The sequence below is a fragment of the Cololabis saira genome, chromosome 16 (assembly GCF_033807715.1).
Source record: "Cololabis saira isolate AMF1-May2022 chromosome 16, fColSai1.1, whole genome shotgun sequence".
Lineage (NCBI taxonomy): Eukaryota > Metazoa > Chordata > Actinopteri > Beloniformes > Belonidae > Cololabis > Cololabis saira.
Genome location: NC_084602.1, coordinates 10,411,628 through 10,437,166, shown reverse-complemented (window position 1 = coordinate 10,437,166; position 25,539 = coordinate 10,411,628). Strand labels below are relative to the sequence as shown.

The following is a 25,539-nucleotide window of genomic DNA, read 5'->3' as shown; positions in this document are numbered from 1 at the left end:
ATGCCCATCGTCGCAGGAAGGAGACGCACATTTTGATGTATAACACACCTGGGTGCACGTTACGGTTCGGGCCGTATTAACTGCCGAAGAAATGGCATAAATTGAGCCAAAATGACGCGATTAATTCAAAATGTTCAAAATGGCCGACTTCCTGTTGGGCTTCGGCCATGGCGCCAAGAGACTTTTCTTTAAGTTGCGACATGATACAGGTGTGTAGCGATTTTCGTGCATGTACGTCAAACCGTATTGTGGGGCTTGAGGCAAAAGGTTTTCTAGGTGGCGCTGTTGAGCCATTAGGCCACGCCCATTAATGCAAACCATTAAATATTAAATTTTTTGCCAGGCCTGGCTTGCGTGCAAAATTTGGTGACTTTTGGGGCACATTTAGGGGGGCAAAAAGGCTCTCATTTCGTCGGAAAAATAAAAATAACGAAAAAAAAATTCCTAAAGATACAATAGGGCCTTCGCACTGTCAGTGCTCGGGCCCTAATAACTGAGCATATTAATACCAAACGTCCGTCTGATGAAGTCAATATAGGTTTTAAGTAAATAAGTAAAAGTAAATGAAAAGCCTGTTTATTTTGAACACATGTCTGCAGATTTCTGGACATCTGACCTAAACCAGAAGACGAAGAACCAGGACCAGACTATCCAACCCAGCATATACCTGTATGTGAACCCAGTCGCTGTAGAGGAGCCGCCCAGCAAAGATCTGAACCCCTCCTCCACCTCCAGACCCGAGCCCGTAACCAAAGACACTGTGGCCTCGTCCCTGCAGAATGGAGAAGGCTCCCAGAGCGTCAGGCCGCAGGTCAAAGCTCCAGCCAAAAGCAACCAGGAGATTAAGTACAAGCGCCCCCCGCCGCGGCGACCCCCCAGCCTGGGCTCAGGCTCCGGCACGGGCCTCCTCTTCTCCTCTACCCCATCACCTCCGATTTCAACCGCTGTAACACCTCAAGCTGAGAGAAAAGAGGAAGGAAAGGGAGGAGTAGGGGAGGGAGATGACAGGAAGTCGGTGTCAACATCACCTCCTCCTCCGTCGAGGCCTCCCGTCCCCCTGCAGGGTCGCTGCGCCCCGCCTCTGCCCCCCGCCCCTCTCAGTCGCACCTCCTCCAGGAAAAGCACGGACCGAGAAGCAGGGAGACCCAAGCCTGCCAAGAAAAGTGAGAGAGGGATGGGAGGAGAAAGAGGAGAAGAGAAGACGGGGACTAGGCCAGGCCTGCTGGGTGAGGATGCTGAGCAGGAGGCCAGCAGCCAGCAGGAAGAGGAGGGGGGAAACAAGAGCGAGATAGACGGACAGAAGGAGGAGAAAGAGGTGAAGATGGTGAAAGAGGACAAACAGAAATCCATTCCCCAGTGTCCGCCACCAGCAGCAAAGAAACCCAGTCGTCCCGTCCCTCCACCGAGGACAAGACCCTCCATCACAGACTCAAGCGTTGGCTCCAGCAATCAGAGCGCTGGGACGAGAGTACCACCACCCCCGTCCTCGGCCCGGCGCCCCGATGTGTCCCTGTACTCGCCACAGGGGGGCGCGGCTCTGGGGCCGGACCCCGACTCGTGTTCCAACAGCAGCACCGAGGAAGAGGCAGAACCGAACCAGGAGCAGGAGCAGAACCACAAGTAGGTGTAGCCTGGGTACTGTTTATTATGTCATCTTTTGATTTCTCAATTCCTCTTTTGACAACAAAAAGTTCCTGGTCCTTCATCCTCATACTGGGGAAACAAAGAGAGAGAAAACACATGGATCCTCCACCAAGATTGTACAGATTTCATCGTTATAGTACACAATTATAGAGTGAAGATGTAAGGAAACGACACAAAAGAAAGGAGACGCTTCCATTGATCTGTCATGAACCCAAAGGCAGTACACATTAGAAAAATGACAACAAATGCAAGGGAATACATCTTTTCCCGTCTCCCTATCTTAGCTGAACCTTGGACTTGAACCCAAAGTTAAACCTAAATCAAATAGGAAAGTCACTTGACCTCCTAAACTATGGTGTTTTGTGATCAAAAGCTTGATGAAGGTTAAACTGATCCGAAAAAGCATCACATTTCCTTTGTGTTTTCTCAATCGTGGAACGAGATACCATTTGCCACAAGAGCAGGTCCGTCCCTGTCTGTCTTCAAGAAGCTCCTGTCAACAATCATCCACCAAGACCACCTCCTTTATCTCTCTAAGCTTTATAACCTACATCTAAACGCTCTCCTAACTGCACCAACTCTGTATTTTACTATGTTTACTCTGGCTTGACTGTTTTTCCTCATTTGTACGCCACTTTGGAAAAAAGCATCTGCTTCATGTAAAACGGGGGGGGGAGGGGAAGGTGGCTCAGTTGGTAGAGTGTTCGCCCATGAACCTGAAGGTCAGTGGTTCGAACCCTAGTTCTGCCTGTGTCCACCAAAGTGTCCTTGGGCAAGACACTGAATCCCCCGGTTGCTCCCTGTTGTCAGGCCAGCGCCGTTGTCTATGGCAGCTCCGCCGACGACCGGTGTGTGAATGTGTGCGTGTGTGGGTGAATGTTTGCAGTGTAAAGCGCTTTGGGGCTGTAGGAGTACAGCTGGAAAGCGCTATATAAGTGTAAGCCATTTACCATTTTACCATTTACCAAAACTAATGTAACATCAACCACTGCAGTACCGTTTCCTTAATGTTGTTTAAAATCTTGAGTCTTGAAGTCATTTGTGACGGAGGGCCAACGGAGGGTCACACTACATGATCTCACAGCAACTCCAACACAACTGCTTTCTAAAACCACATTTCATTAACAAAATGCATGTGGGAAATCATGCATACAAGGAGTTTTTAGAATATGTTCTTTTATTTATTTTACAAACAGACAAACAAAGCAGTACAAAAACAAAAAAACAAAATCAATGTTTTTCTTATATGTGTATAATAATAATAATAATGATTTGGATTTATATAGCTTCCTTCAAGGCACCCAGAGCGCTTTACAGAGACCATTATTCATTCACACACATCCTCACTGGTGGTAGCTACGTTTTGTAGCCACAGCTGTCCTGCAGACTGACAGAAGCGTGGCTGCCATAACGCGCCTAACGGCCCCTCCGACCACCACCAACATTCATACACATTCATACACATTCACACGGGGCAAAGTGGGTAAGGTGTCTTGCCCAAGGACACTACGACGTATGTGGGTGTGTATGAGTATGCTGGTTTTTTTGGAGTGATTTCTAGAGTGATGGTTATTTTAGGAGAAAGACAGCAGCAAAAACATAAATAAATGAAAAAATAAATAAAAAATAATGAAAAATAATAAATAAATAAATAATAATGATAAAAAAAGGTTAAAAGGGGGAAGTCGGTATTAATGCAGGAAGAAATGAAAGAGAAAGGGATGAGGGAGGTGAGAAGAGAAGAGAAGAGAAGAGAGAAGAAAGGAGAGACAGAGAGAGAGACAAAGGGAAAAACAAACAAAGAAACAAAAGGTTTTTAAAAAGATTAATGGACAAGGGACATAAACAAGCAAATTGTTAGTCCTGCGACTTGTTCGGAACACAAATGAAAAGAAGAAAAGAGAGAAGATTGGGGGAGGAATGTATTAGTACACACAGGTAGCAGATATTTTCTGTGGTGATGGTGAGTAGAGAAGATTAGAAACGTCAGAAATAGCTGCATGGTATTGTGCGTTGGTGTTGTGTGGGCCTTTCCTTGCTTGAAGGACTTCCCCTTCTGGACTCATTTCCTCAGAGTAACCTCACTGGCTGTAGCTGATCAGGGATTCCCCCAAACGCTCCAGATATCTGTTTAAAAACAGTTCTTTAAGATGTTTAACACACGATGATCAAGTACCAACTCTCACCTGCAAGCAATGCATTCAGCGAGCTCTGCAACTGGCAACATGGGCCACCAAAGGTCTGGTCTGAATAAGAATCCATGTATCTGACCTTATGAACTCATCATGTGGCAGATGTGAGGCTGTGTAACTGAAAACGCCCAATAAAGTGTGAGTTCATGTCACTTTCTGATTCCAGAACAAGCCAAAGTAGATGAAATAAAACCCTGTTTGTTCTCTTTAAAAGACTTCAATGACAACAGGATTCAATAGATGCCTCTTTTTACGACAGCTGTTGTTTTTTAGTTGGATGTGAAATTATTTTTGCATAACTCTGCAGGATCAACGATGATATTGTAGTGTATTTTTTGTTTTCAGATAGTCTAAGTGCAGATCAGCTGAACCCACACTTGTTTCAACCCTGCTGTCATGTCCGACTTTGACTGCAGCTGCAACTGTTGTGGTTAAGGTGACACCGTGTTAAAGTGCATATAAGCTACCCACATCCCAGACGTCTCCTGGCAACTACAGGTGCTTTAGGTTTTTCTCATGACTGTGATAAACAGATACATCATCCAACCACTTGCTAAATACTTTTTATTGTAAGTATCTTCCCTATTCCAGACAGTTTCTATGAGGTAGGTGTCCATCAGTGAGCGTCCGGTGTGTTATGTGATGTTGAATATTACAGAGTCTCGGCCACCGGGAACGGCCCTGCAATGAGAGTTTTGGGAACTTTGATGGGGTCAAAGCAAGTCGTATGTGAGTAACAGGTTTAGCAATGTGTTTACAGGGTTTTAGTTTTTTTTTAGTCTGATAAGGAGCAGTGCAGAGTTACATATGGAGGGGAATCATCTGTTGTAGATTAAGTCAAAAAGTGTTGGAGTCTGAAGGCAGAACGACAGCAGTCGATGGCAGTTTAAGAAATACACAAACATACAATTCAGAAGCGTATGATGGATACATAGCTCTATATATTAAATGTTTCCAATATTATAAACATTTACAAACACAAAGACACATCAGTGTTCCAATCATAGTAGCTTCGGGTCAAAAGATGAGGAAGTCGAGCACCAGATAAAGATGTACTAAACACTGACTCCTTTTATGGTAAATAGTGATAATGACCTTTTGAAGACATCCAGACTAATCTGCTTATTATAATAACCTATTATGTTCTGGGTATGGGTCTCTGGAAAGCGTCTAGAGACAACTCTGTTGTATTAGACGCTATATAAATAAAATTGAATTGAAATTGAATTATAACAATAAAAAAATGCTTGTAAAAATGTATTTTTAAAAGTAAAATATGAAACAAGCATTTAAAACACAGATTATATCCTACTCAACCTGAGTATCCATTGTTTCTAAATTAAGACTAAAATTTACCAGGAGGCAGCAGAGATGGGAACAATGATGTGGACAAGCAAAACAGCTGTGTCCTTACTGAGCTGATGAAGCTGATGGACACCACACATCTCCAGGCTTTATTATGTTTGGAGATCTGCAGCATCAAACATGATAGTTTTGCATCTGTGCATCATGACAAAGGCTTGTCTTAAGTATTTAGACATCTTACATGTTCCTGATTGTTGCTTCTTCCTCCACTAACCATCTCATGTGGATAATTTCAAGTTAAACTGTGAAATGTTCAGTTTCACTTCCCCCTCCTTCATTCTGCACGTAAAACCCTCCACAGATTTTTGGTGGGGCACGAGTTTTGCTTCAAGTCACCAATCATCACTTCTCCATGTCTTTCTGCCTGTTGTCGTGTCGTCGGGTACACTTGTGTTTCTGCTCCGCTGACCAGTTGCTACCAGCACGTACCACACTCCATATTCACTGTATCTTAAATAGAGGAAGTGTTTTTTTGTCAGTATGTGTCTTCTTCTGGAGGACTGAAGTCGGTTGTACCACAAGAGTCTATTTTCAAGTCCCTCTTCCGCTTAATGGACTGCTCGTGCATTAATTTGTGGAATTTATGAAAATAAAACTTGCACTTGCATCAGTGAAACCAAAACTGGCCTGCATGAATGCACAGGCTTCACACTGGATGGTACGGACAGTTTTAATAACAGTTTTACTCTCTGGACATGTAAAGGTAGCTGGCTGTCTTGATCAGAGCCATTGTGCAAGGCCAGAGCAGTCTAGTCTCTTGCTGCTTCTTGGTTTTATTCATGTCCTTTCTTAAGTTGACTTGATGCAGTAATGAAAAGTCTGTCACAAGCTTTGGTCAAATTACCACAGAGCTAAAGTGAAGCAGCTTCTTGTTCAAGCATGTCTTCATAGCAGCTGGGTTTAGGAGGTCAGAAGTTCAACTGAAACGTGTGCCTCTTCTGAGATCACAGCTTTGTGCTGACTCTCATGTTCAAATGCAACCTGATCTCACAAAAATCCGTGAAATGCCCACGACCTCTCACCACTATTTTCCGTGGTACCAACACGGAAACTGGTAAAATTACGTGTGGGCACCACGGATATTGTACCATGCAAAGTCAATGGGATCCGTGGTCGTGATATATACACGGATTATGACATTATTATTATTTATATATTATTCTTTGTTATAGTGGCTAAATTATGCGTTTTTGTCGCGCAAGGTACGGTTTTTTACTGTCAGTTTGTAAAAACATGTTTTTAACGCTGTTTTAGCAGTGTTTTAATGAGGTTTTAATCTGAGCACCACGGATATAGTACTATGCAAAGTCAATGGGGGCGTGGTCGTGATATATACACGAATTATGACATTATTATTATTTATATATTATTCTTTGTTATAGTGGCTAAATTATGCGTTTTTGGCGCGCAACGTACTGTTTTTTAATGTCAGTTTGTAAAAGCCCGTTTTTAACGCTGTTTTAGCAGTGTTTTAATGAGGTTTTAATCTGAGCACCACGGATATAGTACTATGCAAAGTCAATGGGGGCGTGGTCGTGATATATACACGAATTATGACATTATTATTATTTATATATTATTCTTTGTTATAGTGGCTAAATTATGCGTTTTTGTCGCGCAACGTACTGTTTTTTAATGTCAGTTTGTAAAAGCCCGTTTTTAACGCTGTTTTAGCAGTGTTTTAATGAGGTTTTAATCTGAGCACCACGGATATAGTACTATGCAAAGTCAATGGGGGCGTGGTCGTGATATATACACGAATTATGACATTATTATTATTTATATATTATTCTTTGTTATAGTGGCTAAATTATGCGTTTTTGTCGCGCAACGTACTGTTTTTTAATGTCAGTTTGTAAAAGCCCGTTTTTAACGCTGTTTTAGCAGTGTTTTTATGAGGTTTTAATCTGACCACCACGGATATAGTAGCCTACTATGCAAAGCAACCTGATCTCACAAAAGTCTGGGAAATGCCCACGACCTATTTCCGTGGTACCAACACGGAAAGTGGTATAATTCCGTGTGACCACCACGATATAGTACTATGCAAAGTCAATGGGATCCATGGTCGTGATATACACACGGATAATGCCCACGACCTATTTTCCGTGGTACCAACACGGAAAGTGCTATAATTCCGTGTGACCAACACGGATATAGTACTGTGCAAAGTCAATGGGATCCGTGGTCGTGATATATACACGTTTTTTGACATTATTATTATTTATATATTATTCTTTGTTAAAGTGGCTAAATTATGCGTTTTTGTTGCGCAAGGTACGGTTTTTTACTGTCAGTTTGTAAAAACATGTTTTTAACGCTGTTTTAGCAGTGTTTTAATGAGGTTTTAATCTGACCACCACGGATATAGTACTATGCAAAGTCAATGGGAGGCGTGGTCGTGATATATACACGTTTTATGACATTATTATTATTTATATATTATTCTTTGTTATAGTGGCTAAATTATGCGTTTTTGGCGCGCAAGGTACGGTTTTTACTGCCAGTTTGTAAAAACATGTTTTTAACGCTGTTTTAAGAAGAGACAGGCGATATTTAAAGTTTCTCCCATTTCGTCAACCACAGGGGATTCCCTGGGCGTCCCCTCTACGTCATAGAGTGACGAGGGGGGATCCTGATCACGTGACGGATCCCCCCGAATAATAATGATAATGCTAATGATAATAGTAATATTAATAATAATAATAATAATAAGAAGAAGAAGAAGAAGAAGAAGAAGAAGAAGAAGAAGAAGAAGAAGAAGAAGAATGATAATAATAATAAGAATGATGATAATAATAGTAATAATAATAATAATAATAATAATAATAATGCAGAAATTAATTAATTATTTATATTAATCATAATATTAATATTTAGTATAATAATAAATACACCTGTAGCACAAACCAGTGTTTATAGCAAACATTCAGAGACATTATCAGACAATGATTAATGACGCAACACAGTCTCACTCCGGAGGCGCAAATAGGCTCCTATTGGCTGCAATGTAATCCCGTCTGCGGCTAGATTTGACGCTCGGAGCAGGTGATCACCGCGAGCGGCTTCCCCATTCCTCTTTTTTTTTTTAAATGCATATACTTCAATTTAAAAGATGGTTTGATGACATTTCTAGCGAGAAATTTTCAGACACAAATAGAATACACCAAATTGTATGACACTTCCAATGTAATCCCGTCTATATGTGACGATCAGAGCAGTACTTCAATTTAAAAGTGTGGTTTGATGACACTCCTAAATTAAATACTTACCTGCTGTATTCTACTGCCCTTATTTTTAACAGCTTGTGCTCTTACAACGCCATATTAAAACAAATTATAAACCACATTAACACTTCATAGAAACAAAGATCGAGGGATGAGGTCTTGAAACGTTGTTTAATACGTTACGCCACTGAACGCAACCCTTCCTGTCGCCGAGATAGGCAGCAGGACAAAACGTTAAAATAGCACTAATAAATGCATATATTGATCTTTTCCATCACATACATCTACTCACGATATAAATATACATTTTATGGTCACACTTTGTCTGTTGAAAAATGAGCGGATATATTATTTCGGAACCCTAATGTCAACATCTTAACCCTAAACCGGAAGAGGTTACAGAACTACAATTTGCGCCAAGTTACAATACACAGCATTGTGCTACGTCATAGCTTTTGTAGTTCCAATGAATTAGCGCTTATATAAAACTGTGATCACGAACTTTGCAAGCTTATTATATGTTTTTAAGGGTGGGAAGCACGCCTGTTCGGTCTGATTTTGACTTTTGTATTGGTAAGAGGGTGAAATCATGTTTTTTATAGGTTTTGACCCTATTCAGTGGCGCCCCCTATTGGACTACTGTCGGGCATGATAGTAGAGGTGCAGAGCTTTCCAAAACTGTTGACCCCATGTCTCTAGCATATTTTGTTGTTGAATTATAGGCCTTCAAAAGTGTCACAGGTACAAGGTTCAAAGGGCACACCTGGGGAGCAGGAATTGCCCACAAATCTCATATTGACATATGTTGCTCCTGAGGTTAAGACCTTTCCAACGATGTCTTCACTGTTGTCCTACGACAAAGTTTGATTTTCTTGTTGGTACAGATCATGGATGTTTGACTTGTATATTCAGAGACCTATTTAAGGGGCTGAGCTGGAAACAATCAGTCAAAATCTTTTAACGAGTATTTTGTGGCCAGATTTCTTTAAGATATCGATGATAGTATTATACACAGTCATACTATTCAATTTGGACCAGTTCTGAGTTTATTTTCCCCTTTAAATACTGATTGTTTCACCTTTTGAAATTTTCCCATTAACTTAACATGGCTATTTAGAGACCCTTTAACCACTTCCCCAGTCTGACAGGATGATCCTGGATGATCAAGGATGATCAAATGTATAATATATCATAGTGCTAATACATTTCTGTGTGTTTAAGTTATGCAAACACATCTTAAAAAATGTTTTTAAAAAAAGTTCAAAAGTTCTGGTAACCTCCTTCCGGTTTAGGGTTAAGATGTTGTTTGTGTTCAATAAATGGAGAGGAGACATGGAGCGTTTCTATCACTTCAGCAGTACTTTAATCAAAGATACGCTATACAGTTTATTGAACGTCTCTGCTTTAATTAACGTTCAACGGTTAACGTTCGAGACATCAGCTGTACAGCACTTCCTGTTTAACAGTCGGGGCAAAACGTTACCATGACAACACCGGAGGGGGCGGGGCCTCCCACTATAACAGAATCTCATAACAGATGTTGACATTAGGGTTCCGAAATAATATATCCGCTCATTTTTCAACAGACAAAGTGTGACCATAAAATGTATATTTATATCGTGAGTAGATGTATGTGATGGACAAGATCAATATATGCATTTATTAGTGCTATTTTAACGTTTTGTCCTGCTGCCTATCTCGGCGACAGGAAGGGTTGCGTTCAGTGGCGTAACGTATTAAGCCACGTTTCAAAACAGATCTTTCAGACCTCATCCCTCGATCTTTGTTTTTATGAAGTGTTAATGTGGTTTATAATTTGTTTTAATATGGCGTTGTAAGAGCACAAGCACATGCCTCCGGAGTGAGACTGTGTTGCGTCATTAATCATTGTCTGATAATGTCTCTGAATGTTTGCTATAAACACTGGTTTGTGCTACAGGTGTATTTATTATTATACTAAATATTAATATTATGATTAATATAAATAATTAATTAATTTCTGCATTATTATTATTATTATTATTATTATTATTATTATTATTATTATTATTATTATTATCATCATTGTTATTATTATTATTAGTATCATTATCATTATTATTATCATCATTCTTATTATTATTATCATTCTTCTTCTTCTTCTTCTTCTTCTTCTTCTTCTTCTTCTTCTTCTTCTTCTTCTTCTTCTTCTTCTTATTATTAATATTACTATTATCATTAGCATTATCATTATTATTCGGGGGGATCCGTCACGTGATCAGGATCCCCCCCTCGTCACTCTATGACGTAGAGGGGACGCCCAGGGAATCCCCTGTGGTTGACGAAATGGGAGAAACTTTAAATATCGCCTGTCTCTTCTTAAAACAGCGTTAAAAACATGTTTTTACAAACTGGCAGTAAAAACCGTACCTTGCGCGCCAAAAACGCATAATTTAGCCACTATAACAAAGAATAATATATAAATAATAATAATGTCATAAAACGTGTATATATCACGACCACGCCTCCCATTGACTTTGCATAGTACTATATCCGTGGTGGTCAGATTAAAACCTCATTAAAACACTGCTAAAACAGCGTTAAAAACATGTTTTTACAAACTGACAGTAAAAAACCGTACCTTGCGCAACAAAAACGCATAATTTAGCCACTTTAACAAAGAATAATATATAAATAATAATAATGTCAAAAAACGTGTATATATCACGACCACGGATCCCATTGACTTTGCACAGTACTATATCCGTGTTGGTCACACGGAATTATAGCACTTTCCGTGTTGGTACCACGGAAAATAGGTCGTGGGCATTATCCGTGTGTATATCACGACCATGGATCCCATTGACTTTGCATAGTACTATATCGTGGTGGTCACACGGAATTATACCACTTTCCGTGTTGGTACCACGGAAATAGGTCGTGGGCATTTCCCAGACTTTTGTGAGATCAGGTTGCTTTGCATAGTAGGCTACTATATCCGTGGTGGTCAGATTAAAACCTCATAAAAACACTGCTAAAACAGCGTTAAAAACGGGCTTTTACAAACTGACATTAAAAAACAGTACGTTGCGCGACAAAAACGCATAATTTAGCCACTATAACAAAGAATAATATATAAATAATAATAATGTCATAATTCGTGTATATATCACGACCACGCCCCCATTGACTTTGCATAGTACTATATCCGTGGTGCTCAGATTAAAACCTCATAAAAACACTGCTAAAACAGCGTTAAAAACGGGCTTTTACAAACTGACATTAAAAAACAGTACGTTGCGCGACAAAAACGCATAATTTAGCCACTATAACAAAGAATAATATATAAATAATAATAATGTCATAATTCGTGTATATATCACGACCACGCCCCCATTGACTTTGCATAGTACTATATCCGTGGTGCTCAGATTAAAACCTCATTAAAACACTGCTAAAACAGCGTTAAAAACGGGCTTTTACAAACTGACATTAAAAAACAGTACGTTGCGCGACAAAAACGCATAATTTAGCCACTATAACAAAGAATAATATATAAATAATAATAATGTCATAATTCGTGTATATATCACGACCACGCCCCCATTGACTTTGCATAGTACTATATCCGTGGTGCTCAGATTAAAACCTCATTAAAACACTGCTAAAACAGCGTTAAAAACGGGCTTTTACAAACTGACATTAAAAAACAGTACGTTGCGCGCCAAAAACGCATAATTTAGCCACTATAACAAAGAATAATATATAAATAATAATAATGTCATAATTCGTGTATATATCACGACCACGCCCCCATTGACTTTGCATAGTACTATATCCGTGGTGCTCAGATTAAAACCTCATTAAAACACTGCTAAAACAGCGTTAAAAACGGGCTTTTACAAACTGACATTAAAAAACAGTACGTTGCGCGCCAAAAACGCATAATTTAGCCACTATAACAAAGAATAATATATAAATAATAATAATGTCATAATTCGTGTATATATCACGACCACGCCCCCATTGACTTTGCATAGTACTATATCCGTGGTGCTCAGATTAAAACCTCATTAAAACACTGCTAAAACAGCGTTAAAAACGGGCTTTTACAAACTGACATTAAAAAACAGTACGTTGCGCGCCAAAAACGCATAATTTAGCCACTATAACAAAGAATAATATATAAATAATAATAATGTCATAATTCGTGTATATATCACGACCACGCCCCCATTGACTTTGCATAGTACTATATCCGTGGTGCTCAGATTAAAACCTCATTAAAACACTGCTAAAACAGCGTTAAAAACATGTTTTTACAAACTGACAGTAAAAAACCGTACCTTGCGCGACAAAAACGCATAATTTAGCCACTATAACAAAGAATAATATATAAATAATAATAATGTCATAATCCGTGTATATATCACGACCACGGATCCCATTGACTTTGCATGGTACAATATCCGTGGTGCCCACACGTAATTTTACCAGTTTCCGTGTTGGTACCACGGAAAATAGTGGTGAGAGGTCGTGGGCATTTCACGGATTTTTGTGAGATCAGGTTGTTCAAATGTCCAAATTCACAGCAGAAAAAAAACATATCTACGGGCCCTAACGCAAAATGGTTTTGCTTTCCATAGCTGTTTATGTACCTCCATCCATCCATCCATCCATCCATCCATCCATCCATCCATCCATCCATCCATCCATCCATCCATCCATCCATACATACATACATACATACATACATACATACATACATACATACATACATACATACATACATACATACATACATACATACATACATACATACAGGGCAAAGTCATCAAATATTTCAAAAATAATATGGCTTGTTGTGCTGTTAACTGTACTAAGAGACTGCTGCGACCACTTTTGGGTTGGCCTGGAAGGGATCAGAGGCTTTGCAGAGCACTTTCGTGCCACGTGGCCAGTTGTTCTTGTGCACTTGTGATATGTCTGTTATCAATTTCATTCTATGGCAATGATTCAATTCTATATATAGCACCTGAGTCCAAAATTCTAATTTCATGTAATGCCACTTCATAGAAAATAAGCCAAGCACAGGAACCCAAGAGATGAGTAATCTTGTATTAACCAAAAAAAAAAAAAAAAACCTCCAGCAGATCCAGCTATCTGCCTCAACTGGTTGGGGGTCTGAGATGACAGGAAAGAGACTATGATAATGACATACATGAGAAAATTGAATAAGTTATCAGTTAAAGGGGGCTTTTTTATGAAAAACAGTTTTTTTCTTGCTTTAACATATATAAAGTGGTCTCCCCTCAGCCTGCCAACTCAGAGAAGGAGGAAAGCAACCAAATTCTGCAGTGTCTGTACAGCCGCCCGGATGAGCCGTCCAGTGTGATGTGGATCTACGAGCCAATAAGATTCTGCGCATTTTCGTTACGTAACCAAAATGTGATTTACATAGGTTGGCCTCCGATGCGTGAAACCACGCCCACAACTAACTCCGCCGGCCGGAGCTTCCACCATTTTTTCGTAGTGTTGTATCGCGTCATTCAGGCAGCCAATCAGCACATTCCTCATTATCATAGCCCCGCCCACTCAGAATCCCTCGTAGATAATGAGGTTAGAGACTGGGAAGATAAATACATGGCTCAGAGGCTGAATTTCTAATTTATTTAGCAAAAACAATCAAAAGCTTGTTTTTAAGACATTCAAGGCCTGTTTAAAATAGGTATTAGATGACATAATAGGTCCCCTTTAAGTTATCCAAAACCCTGATCTTTAGCAGAAATAAATGTTTTAGGCCTAATCTTAAAGGTAGAGAGTGTCTGCTTCCCACACTAACTGGCAACTGGGTTAACATGTTGGAGACAAAGTAAAAGAGACTGAGATGGTTTGGACACATGAAGAGAAAGGGATGGCGGATACATCGGTAGGAGGATGCTGGAAATGAAGCAGCCAGGCAGGAAAGAAAGAAAAGGATAAAAGAGGAGATTTCTGGATGTGATAAGCGTATGCACTTGGTGGTGTGAGTGAGGAAGATGCAGAAGACAGGAATAGTTAATCAATTGTTGTGACCCCTGAAGAAAAAGCTGAAGGAAGAAAATATATGGATCTGTTTTTTTAAGCATACAGTAGGCAAGCTTTTTTGTCAAAAATTAGGATAACCAGCATGGTATTAACCATTAATATATGTGCAGACAAGGGAAAAAAAAATAAAATTAGGATAAAAATAATGAAAAAGAAAAAGAATATAAAACTAACAAATTATAAAACAGCTGAGAAATTTAGAAACAATAGCAGCCATGTTAAGATTGTTGCTTTTTTTCTAACAGCCACAAGTCATATGACAACTTTGTCATGTTCACTCTGCTTCCTTCCTGTGATCCTGTGTGATGGTTTGTGTCCAATAATAGTACACAAACACAGAAATGATGCTTTATACCACATTCACACCTATACACACATCCACACAACGCTGTAGGAAGCTGCTGCAACGGTAGAATTTATGTGAATCATTCAGTGATCATTTAAGAGACTGTTTCGTATGAGTCTCGAATAGATTTTGTTTAATTTTTGCAACATTTTGCCTTTGAGGATGCCTCACCTAATCAGAAAATGATATATCTGGTACTGTGGCTATAAATACTAGTTTTATTTAGACAATAAAAGACAAAAACACAACAAAAAACTGTTGCACAAGTGGCACAGTGGTGGAAGCAAGCGGCCCATGCACTGAGGCTACAGTCCTCCTGCAGCGGTCACAGGTTTGAGTCCCGGCCTGCGGCCCCTTTGCTGCATGTCGTCCCCATTCTCTCTCTCTACCCTCTTCCTGTCTAAACTCTAAATAAAGGCCACTAAAGCCACAAAATCAAAAAAAAAAAACTGTTGCACAAAATGTAGGCTGATTTTTTTTTTTTTTTGTCTAATTAAAGGGTCATTGCAGACCTGTAGATTTCAAAAAGGCACATTTCATAGTCTTTCATTATTGTTATTATCTTGGGATGCATAATCAGCAAAATAGGGTACAATTTGAATAATTTGAATTTATACTGACATTTAACCACACAGAAATTGACAAAATTTAAAATCAGATGCTAGTTAAGGCTTTTTTTATTTTTGATGCTCATGAAGAGCAATAAAGCAGATATTCAGAAGAAGAAACAACAAGAAGAAAAGCTTATGTAAGAGCACCGTGTTTTAAATCCTGTGCAGGTGAGAGACGAGGACTTTATTTAGGCTGTCTGTTTCTCCTGCAGGAGCGTTGCAGAGAGCCGCAGCCCCAAGGCGGCCGTCAGGAGAACCCCCACCACCGTCATGCTGGACCGGGCTCGCCTCCGCCTGTCCACCGTGCTCACCGGCCTCATCAGCCATGACCGCCGCCTCACCAAGCGCATCGTGGAGCTGGCCAGAGACCCGCAGAGCTACTTCGGTAACCTTGTGAGTGCCGGGGGGGAGGTGGGGGGGTGAAAAGGCTTCCAGATAGGCACATCTACAAGATACAAATGCTGGAGCAAAGGATAAAAAAAGTCACTTTTTGTTTAGGTCAAAGAGCACCGAGCTTTCACCTTGGAGACGATGTCGAACCACCAGACTTCCACGGAGCTGTTACAGGAGATCAGGCAGATGATGACCCAGCTGAAGAGCTACTTCCTGCAGAGCTCCGAGCTGCAGACCATGCTGGAGCCTCAACATCAGTATCCACAAGACAAGCTCGGTAACTTTAACGTCTCTGCAGCGGTGATACGTTATCATTTCCTGTACTGGGAAATTAACCGTCCATCACAAAGTCTACCACGATGATGGATAGAAGGCCTAATTGATAGTTTGTTGTCTTATTTACGTGAATATAACCCCAAACTACAAAGAAAGTTTCAACTTTTATTTATTTGAAGACAATATAAAACCAAGATATTTCAACTTTTTTTCTCGTCAACATCATTTCATGTTAAAGGAGCTTGAGGCCGGATTGTGGCAAGATTTATGAAAAAAATCCGTATACGTTTTTATTTCTCTAGTAATAATGTCAGATGAAGCGTTCCAAACCCAAAAGAATGATTCCTCTAGTATCTCTCCGTTGCCTTGAACAGGCTGTGTGCTGCAAAATGTGCTGCAATTCGGTCCCGAATTTCCCGCGCTGGGCTGCGGATGTGACGTCACATGACGCTGCATGCACGTTCTCCCCGTACTCCCGTGCCGGCTTCACTGTTGGCTGCAGTACCCCCGATGGCCGTCGTGGTGAAGGGTGGCGCTAGAGAGTCTCATTTCTTAAAAGGAGCCTCATGCTCCTTTAATGTACATTCATTTTTAGTTTTTTCAGCTCTGCAACACAACACATCCCAAAAAACTTTGGTACAGGGCGAGTAAAGAAGTGAAAAGAAAAAAAATTATATTATTTGACATAGTTAATACCAACAGGTGATCGTTTTGGTCCCATAGACTCTTTGAGGAGGATCTTGTTTCCCCAGCCCAGATCTCCCTCTCCCTGACCGCCTCCTCCAGGTCTAACGTTGGAATACCAGATCATTCCCAGGCCAACTGAGAAGTGGAATCTCTCCAGCGCGTACTGGATCTGCCTCGGGGTCTCTCCCCAGTTTGATATCCCTGAAACATCCCCCATCACGGTTGTCCAGGCAGCATCCTCACTAGATCTCCAAACCACCTCAACTGGCTCTTCTGATTTGATTTGATATCTATTATTTCTAACATAAGCACACACAAAAAAAAAAATATTAATAAACAGCAGAACAATAAATCAATAACATAAAAAAGAACAATAATGATCACTAAATAATAAATGTGTTATGCTCGAAAAAGGAGTAGGAAGAAGTAAAAAAATTATAAACTCCTACCCCTTGAACTCAATACTACTTTTTTCTAGTTGGACCCTTGTTATTAAATATGAAAGAAAATAAAAAACTTGACATAGTTAAAGGTTGCATAACTTAATAGTAAGAATGTTATAAGTATAAATAGTGGTATACCGAGTATTAATCACCTGGGTTATTTACCCTGAGTCCCTGTATTCATCTAAACGTAAAAGCATACATTATTTACAATGTGAATGTATATACACCCCTGTACAATCATATTCATTTACAAACATTCTGTTGTGGAAAACCTATTAAATTTTCTACGTTCTTTCCAACTAGGCGAATAACTGGACTAAAACCGAGTGTCTAAGTTACAGAGAATAAGACTTGAAAAATGATCCAGATTTCAGTAGATTTAATTAAACAATTGCGTGCAAAGGGGTCAGAACATACATCAGGCGTCTCGATGCAGAATGACAATGAAACAAAGGAAGCATACTGATTTTAAGGGTGATTCATTCTTAGGATTTGAGTAGACAAAAACATCTTTAAGGTCAGTTTTAATCTTTTTTTAGCAGACTACCAGTCTGTAAACTCTTGGGTCGAGGCTATATTTTGCTGCAATCAGCAGTTTTGGTTTAATCAAGTGGCAAAGGCTGAATTTTCCATCACACTTCTTACTCAGAGATATTTCTACACACATTAATGCATATACACGGTTTATGTTCATACTGTATATGTATAGATACACGCGTTTCCACATACATATATACACATATATACACCCACAACCATACAAGTCCAGTCAATGTAAAGGAGCAGACTCCACTCCGGGTCCAACCCGGTTGGCTGAATTTCTCTCTCTCACCCTGCAAAGGAAACTCATTTCAGCCACTTATATCTGCGATATCTTTCAGTCACTATCCACAATTGGTGATCGTAGGTGAGGGTAAGAACGTACAGTAGATCAACCAGTAAACTCAGCTGTTTCTTCACAACAGACCAGTACAGAGTCCACATAATGCTGCACCAATGTCCTGCTTCAATCTTCCCTCACTCATGAACAATACCTCAACATATTTAAACTCCTACCCTTGAGGCAGCACTGTGCTCCAACCTGAAAAGGACGTCCCTCCCTTTCCCAAATGAAAAACACAGCCTCAGAATGTGAGACCCTGATTTCCATCCCTGCTGCTTCACACTTGGCTGTCAACCGATTCAATGAAACCAACAGGACCAGATCATCTTCAAAAAGCAGAGATGGAATCCCTACAGGTGTCAGGAATGGTTAGATGAGGACCCAAACGCAGGAGAGAGTGGGAGGCCGGAGGCAGGAGTTCTGAAAAACAAAGATTTATTAATTCCAACAAAGAGTGCTGCTTGGCAGGATGGCAAAAACTCAGAACTGGGATAAAAAAAACTGGAAACACATGGGAACACGGAGGGAGGAAACAGTACAGACCAGCAAGGAGCAGGGGAAAGACAAGACCAGATATACACAAAGGATAACGAGACACAGGAGTAGACGATCAGGGCAGATGGGAAACAGGAGGGACAAGACAGAACTGAAACTCCGGGACATGGGCTTACAAAACAAAACAGGGAAATGTCAAATCCTGACAACAGGTCTGGTTTGGTGGTCAAATGGTGTCTGTCAAAAGGGTAATCGGTCTCATGGCAGACTGGGGTGGTGGTTCCTTTTCTTAAGAAGGGGGACCAAAGGGGAATTACACTCCTTAACCTCCTTGGTAAGATCTGTGCAGTGGTGCTAGAGAAGAGAGAGGGTCCAATCAATCTCTGAACCGCTGATTCAGGAGGAACATCATGAGCTCCATCCTTGCTCAGATCCTGAAGGGATCTGGGAGTTTGCCAAACCACTTTGCATGTGCTTTGTGGACTTTTAACTGTAAATGTTACAGTTAAAATTGGGACCCCAACTGTGTTCCCCTGGGTACCCCGTACTCTGAGAGTATGGGGTACCCGTTTTTCACGTTAAGATACTGTATGATATGAGTTTCAATCAATCAATCAATAATTTATTTTAACTCACGGCCATGATTACATGGTATGGAGCACAAGAACACCAACATTTGTACATTTGTAGCAAGTGACAGGCTGTACATGTTCAAATAAAATACTCAATTTGGCAAAAAAATGTATTTAAAAAAATATTCATTTAAACAGAGGAAGGACATTCTTCAAAAAGGCGCCTAATTTATAAATAACATTTAATTTATTAGATTGAAGTAACAAAATCAATTTAAACATAGTATTTGTATAATACTTTGGTAAGTTCATTATATTTAATTTTTTACATTCAAACAAAATATGAAACTCATCTCCAAAACGGTTGACGCTACAGAGGTTACAGAATCTCTGACTTCTATCCAGACCTTTACACCTTCCAGTGACTTTTGGGATTATGCTGTTATTCATCCTAAAATTACAAATGGCCTATCTATATTTTTGATTTTGACATAATAAGTACTGTCTTGATTAATCTCTACATAAATATCACATGATGTCATCCTATAGAGTTCACTTTGCCATTTTTGCAGGAATTGATCTTTCAACCTTTGCTCAATAGTTAGTTTCAACCAGTCAATGTTCAATTTCATTGTTTTTAATGTATTGCAGACTTGAGTGCCACAAATACAAATAGAAAACAGACCTATATTAACTATAAAAATGAAGTCAGTCAGTGAGTCAGTGTCTATATAAATACTGAATGCATGTGTTTACAGAGAACATTGTTGAGGCTGCTCTGTGTAAGAGCGTCCTGAAGCCACTGAGGGAGCCGATCTACCAGACCCTGGAGAGGCTGCACAACAACGGCGGCGACATGAAACAGCTGGGACAGAACCAGGTGGGCTCGGGCAGATTTCATGCTACATGTGCAACATCTGTGTGCAAAGTCCATGATTTGTGATGGCGAAGGTGTGTGTGTGTGTGTGTGTGTGTGTTGTGGTGTGTGTCAGTCTGCTGTCCTGGGCAGCACCACCACAGCTCTGGGAATAACCACCTCCGTCCCTGAGACCTCTGCTATGGAGAAGATCAGCATCAAACTGAACAGACTTCATCAGGAGTACTCCCCGCAGAAGAAGATTGAGCTGCTGCTGAAAACCTGCAAGATCATCTATGACACCATGTCTGTCAGCTCTCCAGGTCAGAAGGTGCACACGGGTCATTCCAGACCAGTTTCATGATACTGATGTGATTTAGGATCTCTGGTGGTTTTATTACACAGATATTGAGGAGGACCATCTTTATCTTTGATTACAGCTTTGACATCATTCTGATGGGCTTCTGCAATGTCACATTTATTTTCATCCAGAGTTGCATTCATTTTTCTCCAAGATCTTATATTGATGATGGGAGAGTCGGACCGCTGCACAAAGTCTTCTCCAGCACGTCCCAAAGGTTCTCAGTGGGGTTCGGGTCAGGATTCAGTGGTGGTCTAGGCTTGCCACCCGTCCCTTGAAACACGGAGTCGTTACTTAATTGGGAATTAAAAGTTGCGTTCCGTATTGAACCAATACGGACGTATATTATGCTCTTATTTATTGATGTCATAATATACAGGTGAAGGTCAGAACATTTGAATATATTGAAAAACTTCATTCGTAGTAAATTCAACTAAAGGTGAAACAAATATATTATTTCCCACTACATTCAAAGTGAGATATTTCAAGCCTTTATTTGTTATCATTTCGGTGATTATGGCTCACAGTTTATGAAAACACCAAATAAAAAATCTCAAAAAATCTGAATGTTTTATGAAATCAATAAACAATTCGATCATCAAAATGATAACAAATAAGGTTTAACAAATCTTGCTTTACATGTAAGACTGTGAGACTATGTAATATATTAGTTTCACCTTTTAAGTTGAATTATTGAAATAAATTAACTTTTACACCATATTCTAATTTTCCGACCTTCCCCAGTAGGCTATATTTATATTTACCATAGGAGCTGAGGTATTAAAAGTTGCTAGCATGGTTGGCTGTCTGTACAGTCGTGCAAGTTCTATGCAATTAAAGCACTTTAGACTTTAAATCAAAGCATTTTATTTTTTCATATAAAATAAATACATTTCTATGCAGTTTAGAAGTTTTGGTAATGTCCCTTTTTTTTGGCGCCTGCGATGCTGAAATCGGGGCATCCCTTATTTCTATTTCTGAAAGGTCAGTCCATGTGTGAAAATGATGTCTCATGTTCCCTGAACCACTATTTCACTTTTTAAGCTTGAAGAATCCTGGCACTGTCATCTGGAAATATTTCTGCGCCGTCAGGGAAGAAAACTATCGATTGATAGAATAACCTGGTCATTCAGTGTCTTCAGCTGACCTCACAACGTTGACCTGAGCCACTGCAACAACCCCAGATCATCACGATCTGCAAGTTTTTCTGTCCTCCATGAAACTGAGTCTCAGCCTACAGAGCTAAAGTCCCTTTTTCATCAAAACTTGTGGTTTTTTGCCAGTCACCAGACGGGCCGCTGCATATCCTTGAGGGGCTCCACGCCTCTTAGTCATAATGTCTGATAAGGCAGTCTCTAAATAAGTCAAATGAGGTCATGAAGTCTGGCTGATATCAAATCCTGAGGGAGGCAGTTCGTCCGGAAGTGTTGATGATTTTTAAATGTTTTACCTACTGAAATGACAGAGCTGCAGGTTTAGGGCTGTTAGACTCATTCTAGCACTGCTGCATGCAAAAGCACACATTACTACGTATGATGGGTCCACAAACCTCAAGATCTGCGTGTGTGGATGTGTGTTTAGGGCGGGCCCACGGCGCTGATGACTTCCTGCCTGTGATGATGTACGTCCTGGCCAGATCCAATCTGTCCGGCTTGCAGCTGGATGTTGAATACATGATGGAGTTGATGGACCCGTCGTTGACGCTGGGAGAAGGTGTGGCCACACACACAGTCCACAGTTGTAGTAATGTGAAAAAAAATGTTTTCAATTGAAGCAAATTCCTTAGAAATATAGATTAAATCTGCACACTGTGTATTTAAGGTTGCAAGAAAGATTATGTGAAACCCCAGAATGAACCGGTGTTTTGATGTGATTCTCACCTGAGCCATGAAAACAGACAAACACAATATGCCTAAGTTGATAACACACAAACCATAATCATTTCTCTTGTCTTTGGTGAACACACTCATTTAATGGTGATGGTGGAAACAATAAATGAATAGTGTTGCACACCTGGATTCCAAATGAGTTTGGAAGTAAAGTGTAGAGCTGCTTTGACTGATTTCCTGTTACTAAGAAGCATCTGACAATATAAAGCATGTCTCTTAAAGAGCAGACCTCTGACGACATAAGATACAGACTAAACAGACTGCAAAAGTCTATAAAAGGATATTAAGTCATCTCAAAGTGTTTAGACATCCATCAGTCCACAGTAACGGCTTTTAAACATCACTGGAACTGGAAACATCTCTGTTCATAGTCACTGACCAGACAGATGCCCGGCATCCTCCCAACAGTGACGTACGGAGGTGGAAAGAGAAGGATTCGAGCTGCTTTACTGCCTAAATTCCCACATTTTCTAAAATCTCCTTCACCACCAGCTGAAGCTTACTAGAATTTGAAAGAATGGTCCAAAGGTCCTCCTGAATCCAGGTTTGATCTAGTTTCTAAAGGCATGTGCTGCCAAATAAAAAAGGTTCCACCACTCCCAGGGTTCACATGTGTTTTCCTCCAGCGCTGTGAATGTTTAATGTTAAATAAGGACACAATAAATTATAATAACTTGAATGGTATCAACTTACCCACATTGTGCATCTATTATTGTGACTTAAATTAATGGCATTTTATTTATCGTAATCTTAAAGGATGACACCAACAGGACTGTCTCAGAAAATTAGAATATTGTGATAAAGTTCTTTATTTTCTGTAAAGCTATTAAAAAAACAAAAATGTTATACATTCTGGATTCATTACAAGTCAACAGAAATATTGCAAGCCTTTTACTATTTTAATATTGCTGATTATGGCTTACAGTTTAAGATTAAGATTCCCAGAATATTCAATTTTTTTGAGATAGGATATTTGAGTTTTCTTAAACTGTAAACCATGATCAGCAATATTAAAATAATAAAAGGATTGCAATATTTCAGTTGATTTGTAATGAATCCAGAATGTATGACATTTTTGCATTACAGAAAATAAAGGACTTTATCACAATATTCAAATTTTAGTGCTCAATTTACATGTATTCAGTATATTATATTTAGTCCACTAAATATCAGCATATCAACAATATGTACGTCTTTTTAGGCCTTTGAGTGTATGTTTTTTGCGTTGTTTGTGTGTGTGTAGGTTCCTATTACCTGACCACCACGTACGGGGCGCTGGAGCACATTAAAACCTTCGACCAGCAGAGGGCTGCCACGCGGCAGCTCAGCCGGGAGGTCCAGGACTCCATCCACCGCTGGGAGAGGAGACGCACGCTCAACCAGGAGCGCATGTCCCAGGGATCTGTCCGGGTACACACCCACACAAATACACACTACTCATCCGGGAAAACAGAGTCAAAACTTCACTTTAACTATTTTACTGGGGTCTCTGATAGGAATTTTTCTGTAGTAGTATATTCCCCGGTTGTACGCAGTGAGAGTGGCTTAAAAATGTCTGGTGCCATGATAACATGCTGCAGCTTCTTCCATCATATACCACATATCGTTATCTACACTCTTCATTTCATCTGATTGTCTGTTGGGGGTTAAGTCGTTGGTCGCCACTCACTTCATCTCAACATGAGTTGACTGACTGCGATGTGTTTGTCCACGTATGTTGTGCAGGACTTCCTGACGGTGTATTGTCCTGACATTGGAAGCGAGGCCAAAACTCTGGGTGTGTTCCCCACAACGACCATCGAGGAGCTGACTGAGCAGTGTGCCGCACGATTTGAAGAAGGTCAGTGTCAGATTTGTACGGACTATTGGCTGAATATTCTTCAATAAAACCTAGAGCATTCACATTTACAGTTAAAACTGATCTGAATGGATATGGTTTAACTTCTAAGCTGAAGACTGAACCATATTAGCTGCGTTCAGTCCTGGACCCTGCTGTCAAGTTTTTTTTAGATTTATTTATTTGCAGAGTTAAAAATTACACAAATAAAAGTGACAACTTTACAAATTAAAGTGCAGGAAGAGGCGAAAACTCAAAGAGCTTATCAGGTGCCACCTATAGTTAACATAAAATGTAATATCATACTTATAAGAACAAAATATACAAATGAGCAATTAGAAATCTATAGATGATAGAAATAAATGAAAATTACAAAGAATTTACACAAAAGAAAAATGATTGGATATATGAATAACAATAAAGAGTACAATTTAATAATTAAGAAACAAATAAGAAATAAACAACTAAATAACAAACCAAATAAACACAAACAAAAAATAATTTCAAGGAGATTACACAAGACGATAAAATGTGTCAGTACATCCATTACTTATGCCAGAGCAGTTCCATTTACAAAACAAAAATTAAGTGGTGTTTCAGACATCCTTTAGTTTAAAGCTTGATTGTGTATATATTAATATTTTTCATAGATATATTTGCTTCTGTAATATGGACATTTCTCCACCAACAGATTTATCTTATCTTATCTTAATAACAACTGTTTGGCTACGTTTTTGTGATGTCACACCTGACCTGTATGGAGCTAGAACAGTCTCATAATTCACAAATGCACAGGACAAGTTTTACAAATGCACGGACCGATTTGCAAATACACACACCGTTTCACACGTGCACAGAACAATTCACACGTGCACAGGACAAGTTTTACAAATGCACAGACCGATTTGCAAATACACACACTGTTTCACACGTGCACAGAACAATTCACACGTGCACAGGACAAGATTCACAAATGTATTTTTGATGCACACACAAATATAACCTGATTTACAATTGTTTTTTTGTCTGTGAGCTGCGCTGGATTTGTGTGTGAGTTTTGAGACTCTCCTGACGTGACAAGATCCACAAATGGGTTTTTTTTAACACGGAAGGATCTGCAACCAATCAGATTAAAGGGGCGGATACACCTGCTGTTTGAACTGCGTTAGCGCTGTTCACTGAGAAAAGTGATTAATATTTCAAGTTAGTGGAGTAAAGATAAAAAACAGTTACAGGAGATAAAATATAAATAGCCTAAACAGGATGGAGAGGAGATCACTGCTGCTTTTCTTGTGATCCCGGTAAACAGCGCGATTGGAGATGGTTTGTGGGGCTGTTCAACCAGAGCCGTCGGGAGAGCTCTTAGTCCTGCCGATGCAGCAACTGATGATGA

The 25,539-nt window shown here is 39.8% G+C and overlaps 1 protein-coding gene across 1 annotated transcript in view; it reads left to right on the top strand.

The window, feature by feature from the left end:
• The window catches only part of rin3 (Ras and Rab interactor 3), a 45,472-nt gene that overhangs the window by 16,438 nt on the left and 3,495 nt on the right, over positions 1 to 25,539 (top strand). The window contains exons 6-13 of the mRNA XM_061743543.1: positions 600 to 1,620; positions 15,664 to 15,844; positions 15,950 to 16,121; positions 19,962 to 20,083; positions 20,196 to 20,382; positions 22,002 to 22,133; positions 23,553 to 23,719; positions 24,035 to 24,149. Coding sequence (XP_061599527.1) covers positions 600 to 1,620; positions 15,664 to 15,844; positions 15,950 to 16,121; positions 19,962 to 20,083; positions 20,196 to 20,382; positions 22,002 to 22,133; positions 23,553 to 23,719; positions 24,035 to 24,149 — 2,097 coding nt within the window. The remainder of the gene's footprint in view (positions 1 to 599; positions 1,621 to 15,663; positions 15,845 to 15,949; positions 16,122 to 19,961; positions 20,084 to 20,195; positions 20,383 to 22,001; positions 22,134 to 23,552; positions 23,720 to 24,034; positions 24,150 to 25,539) is intronic.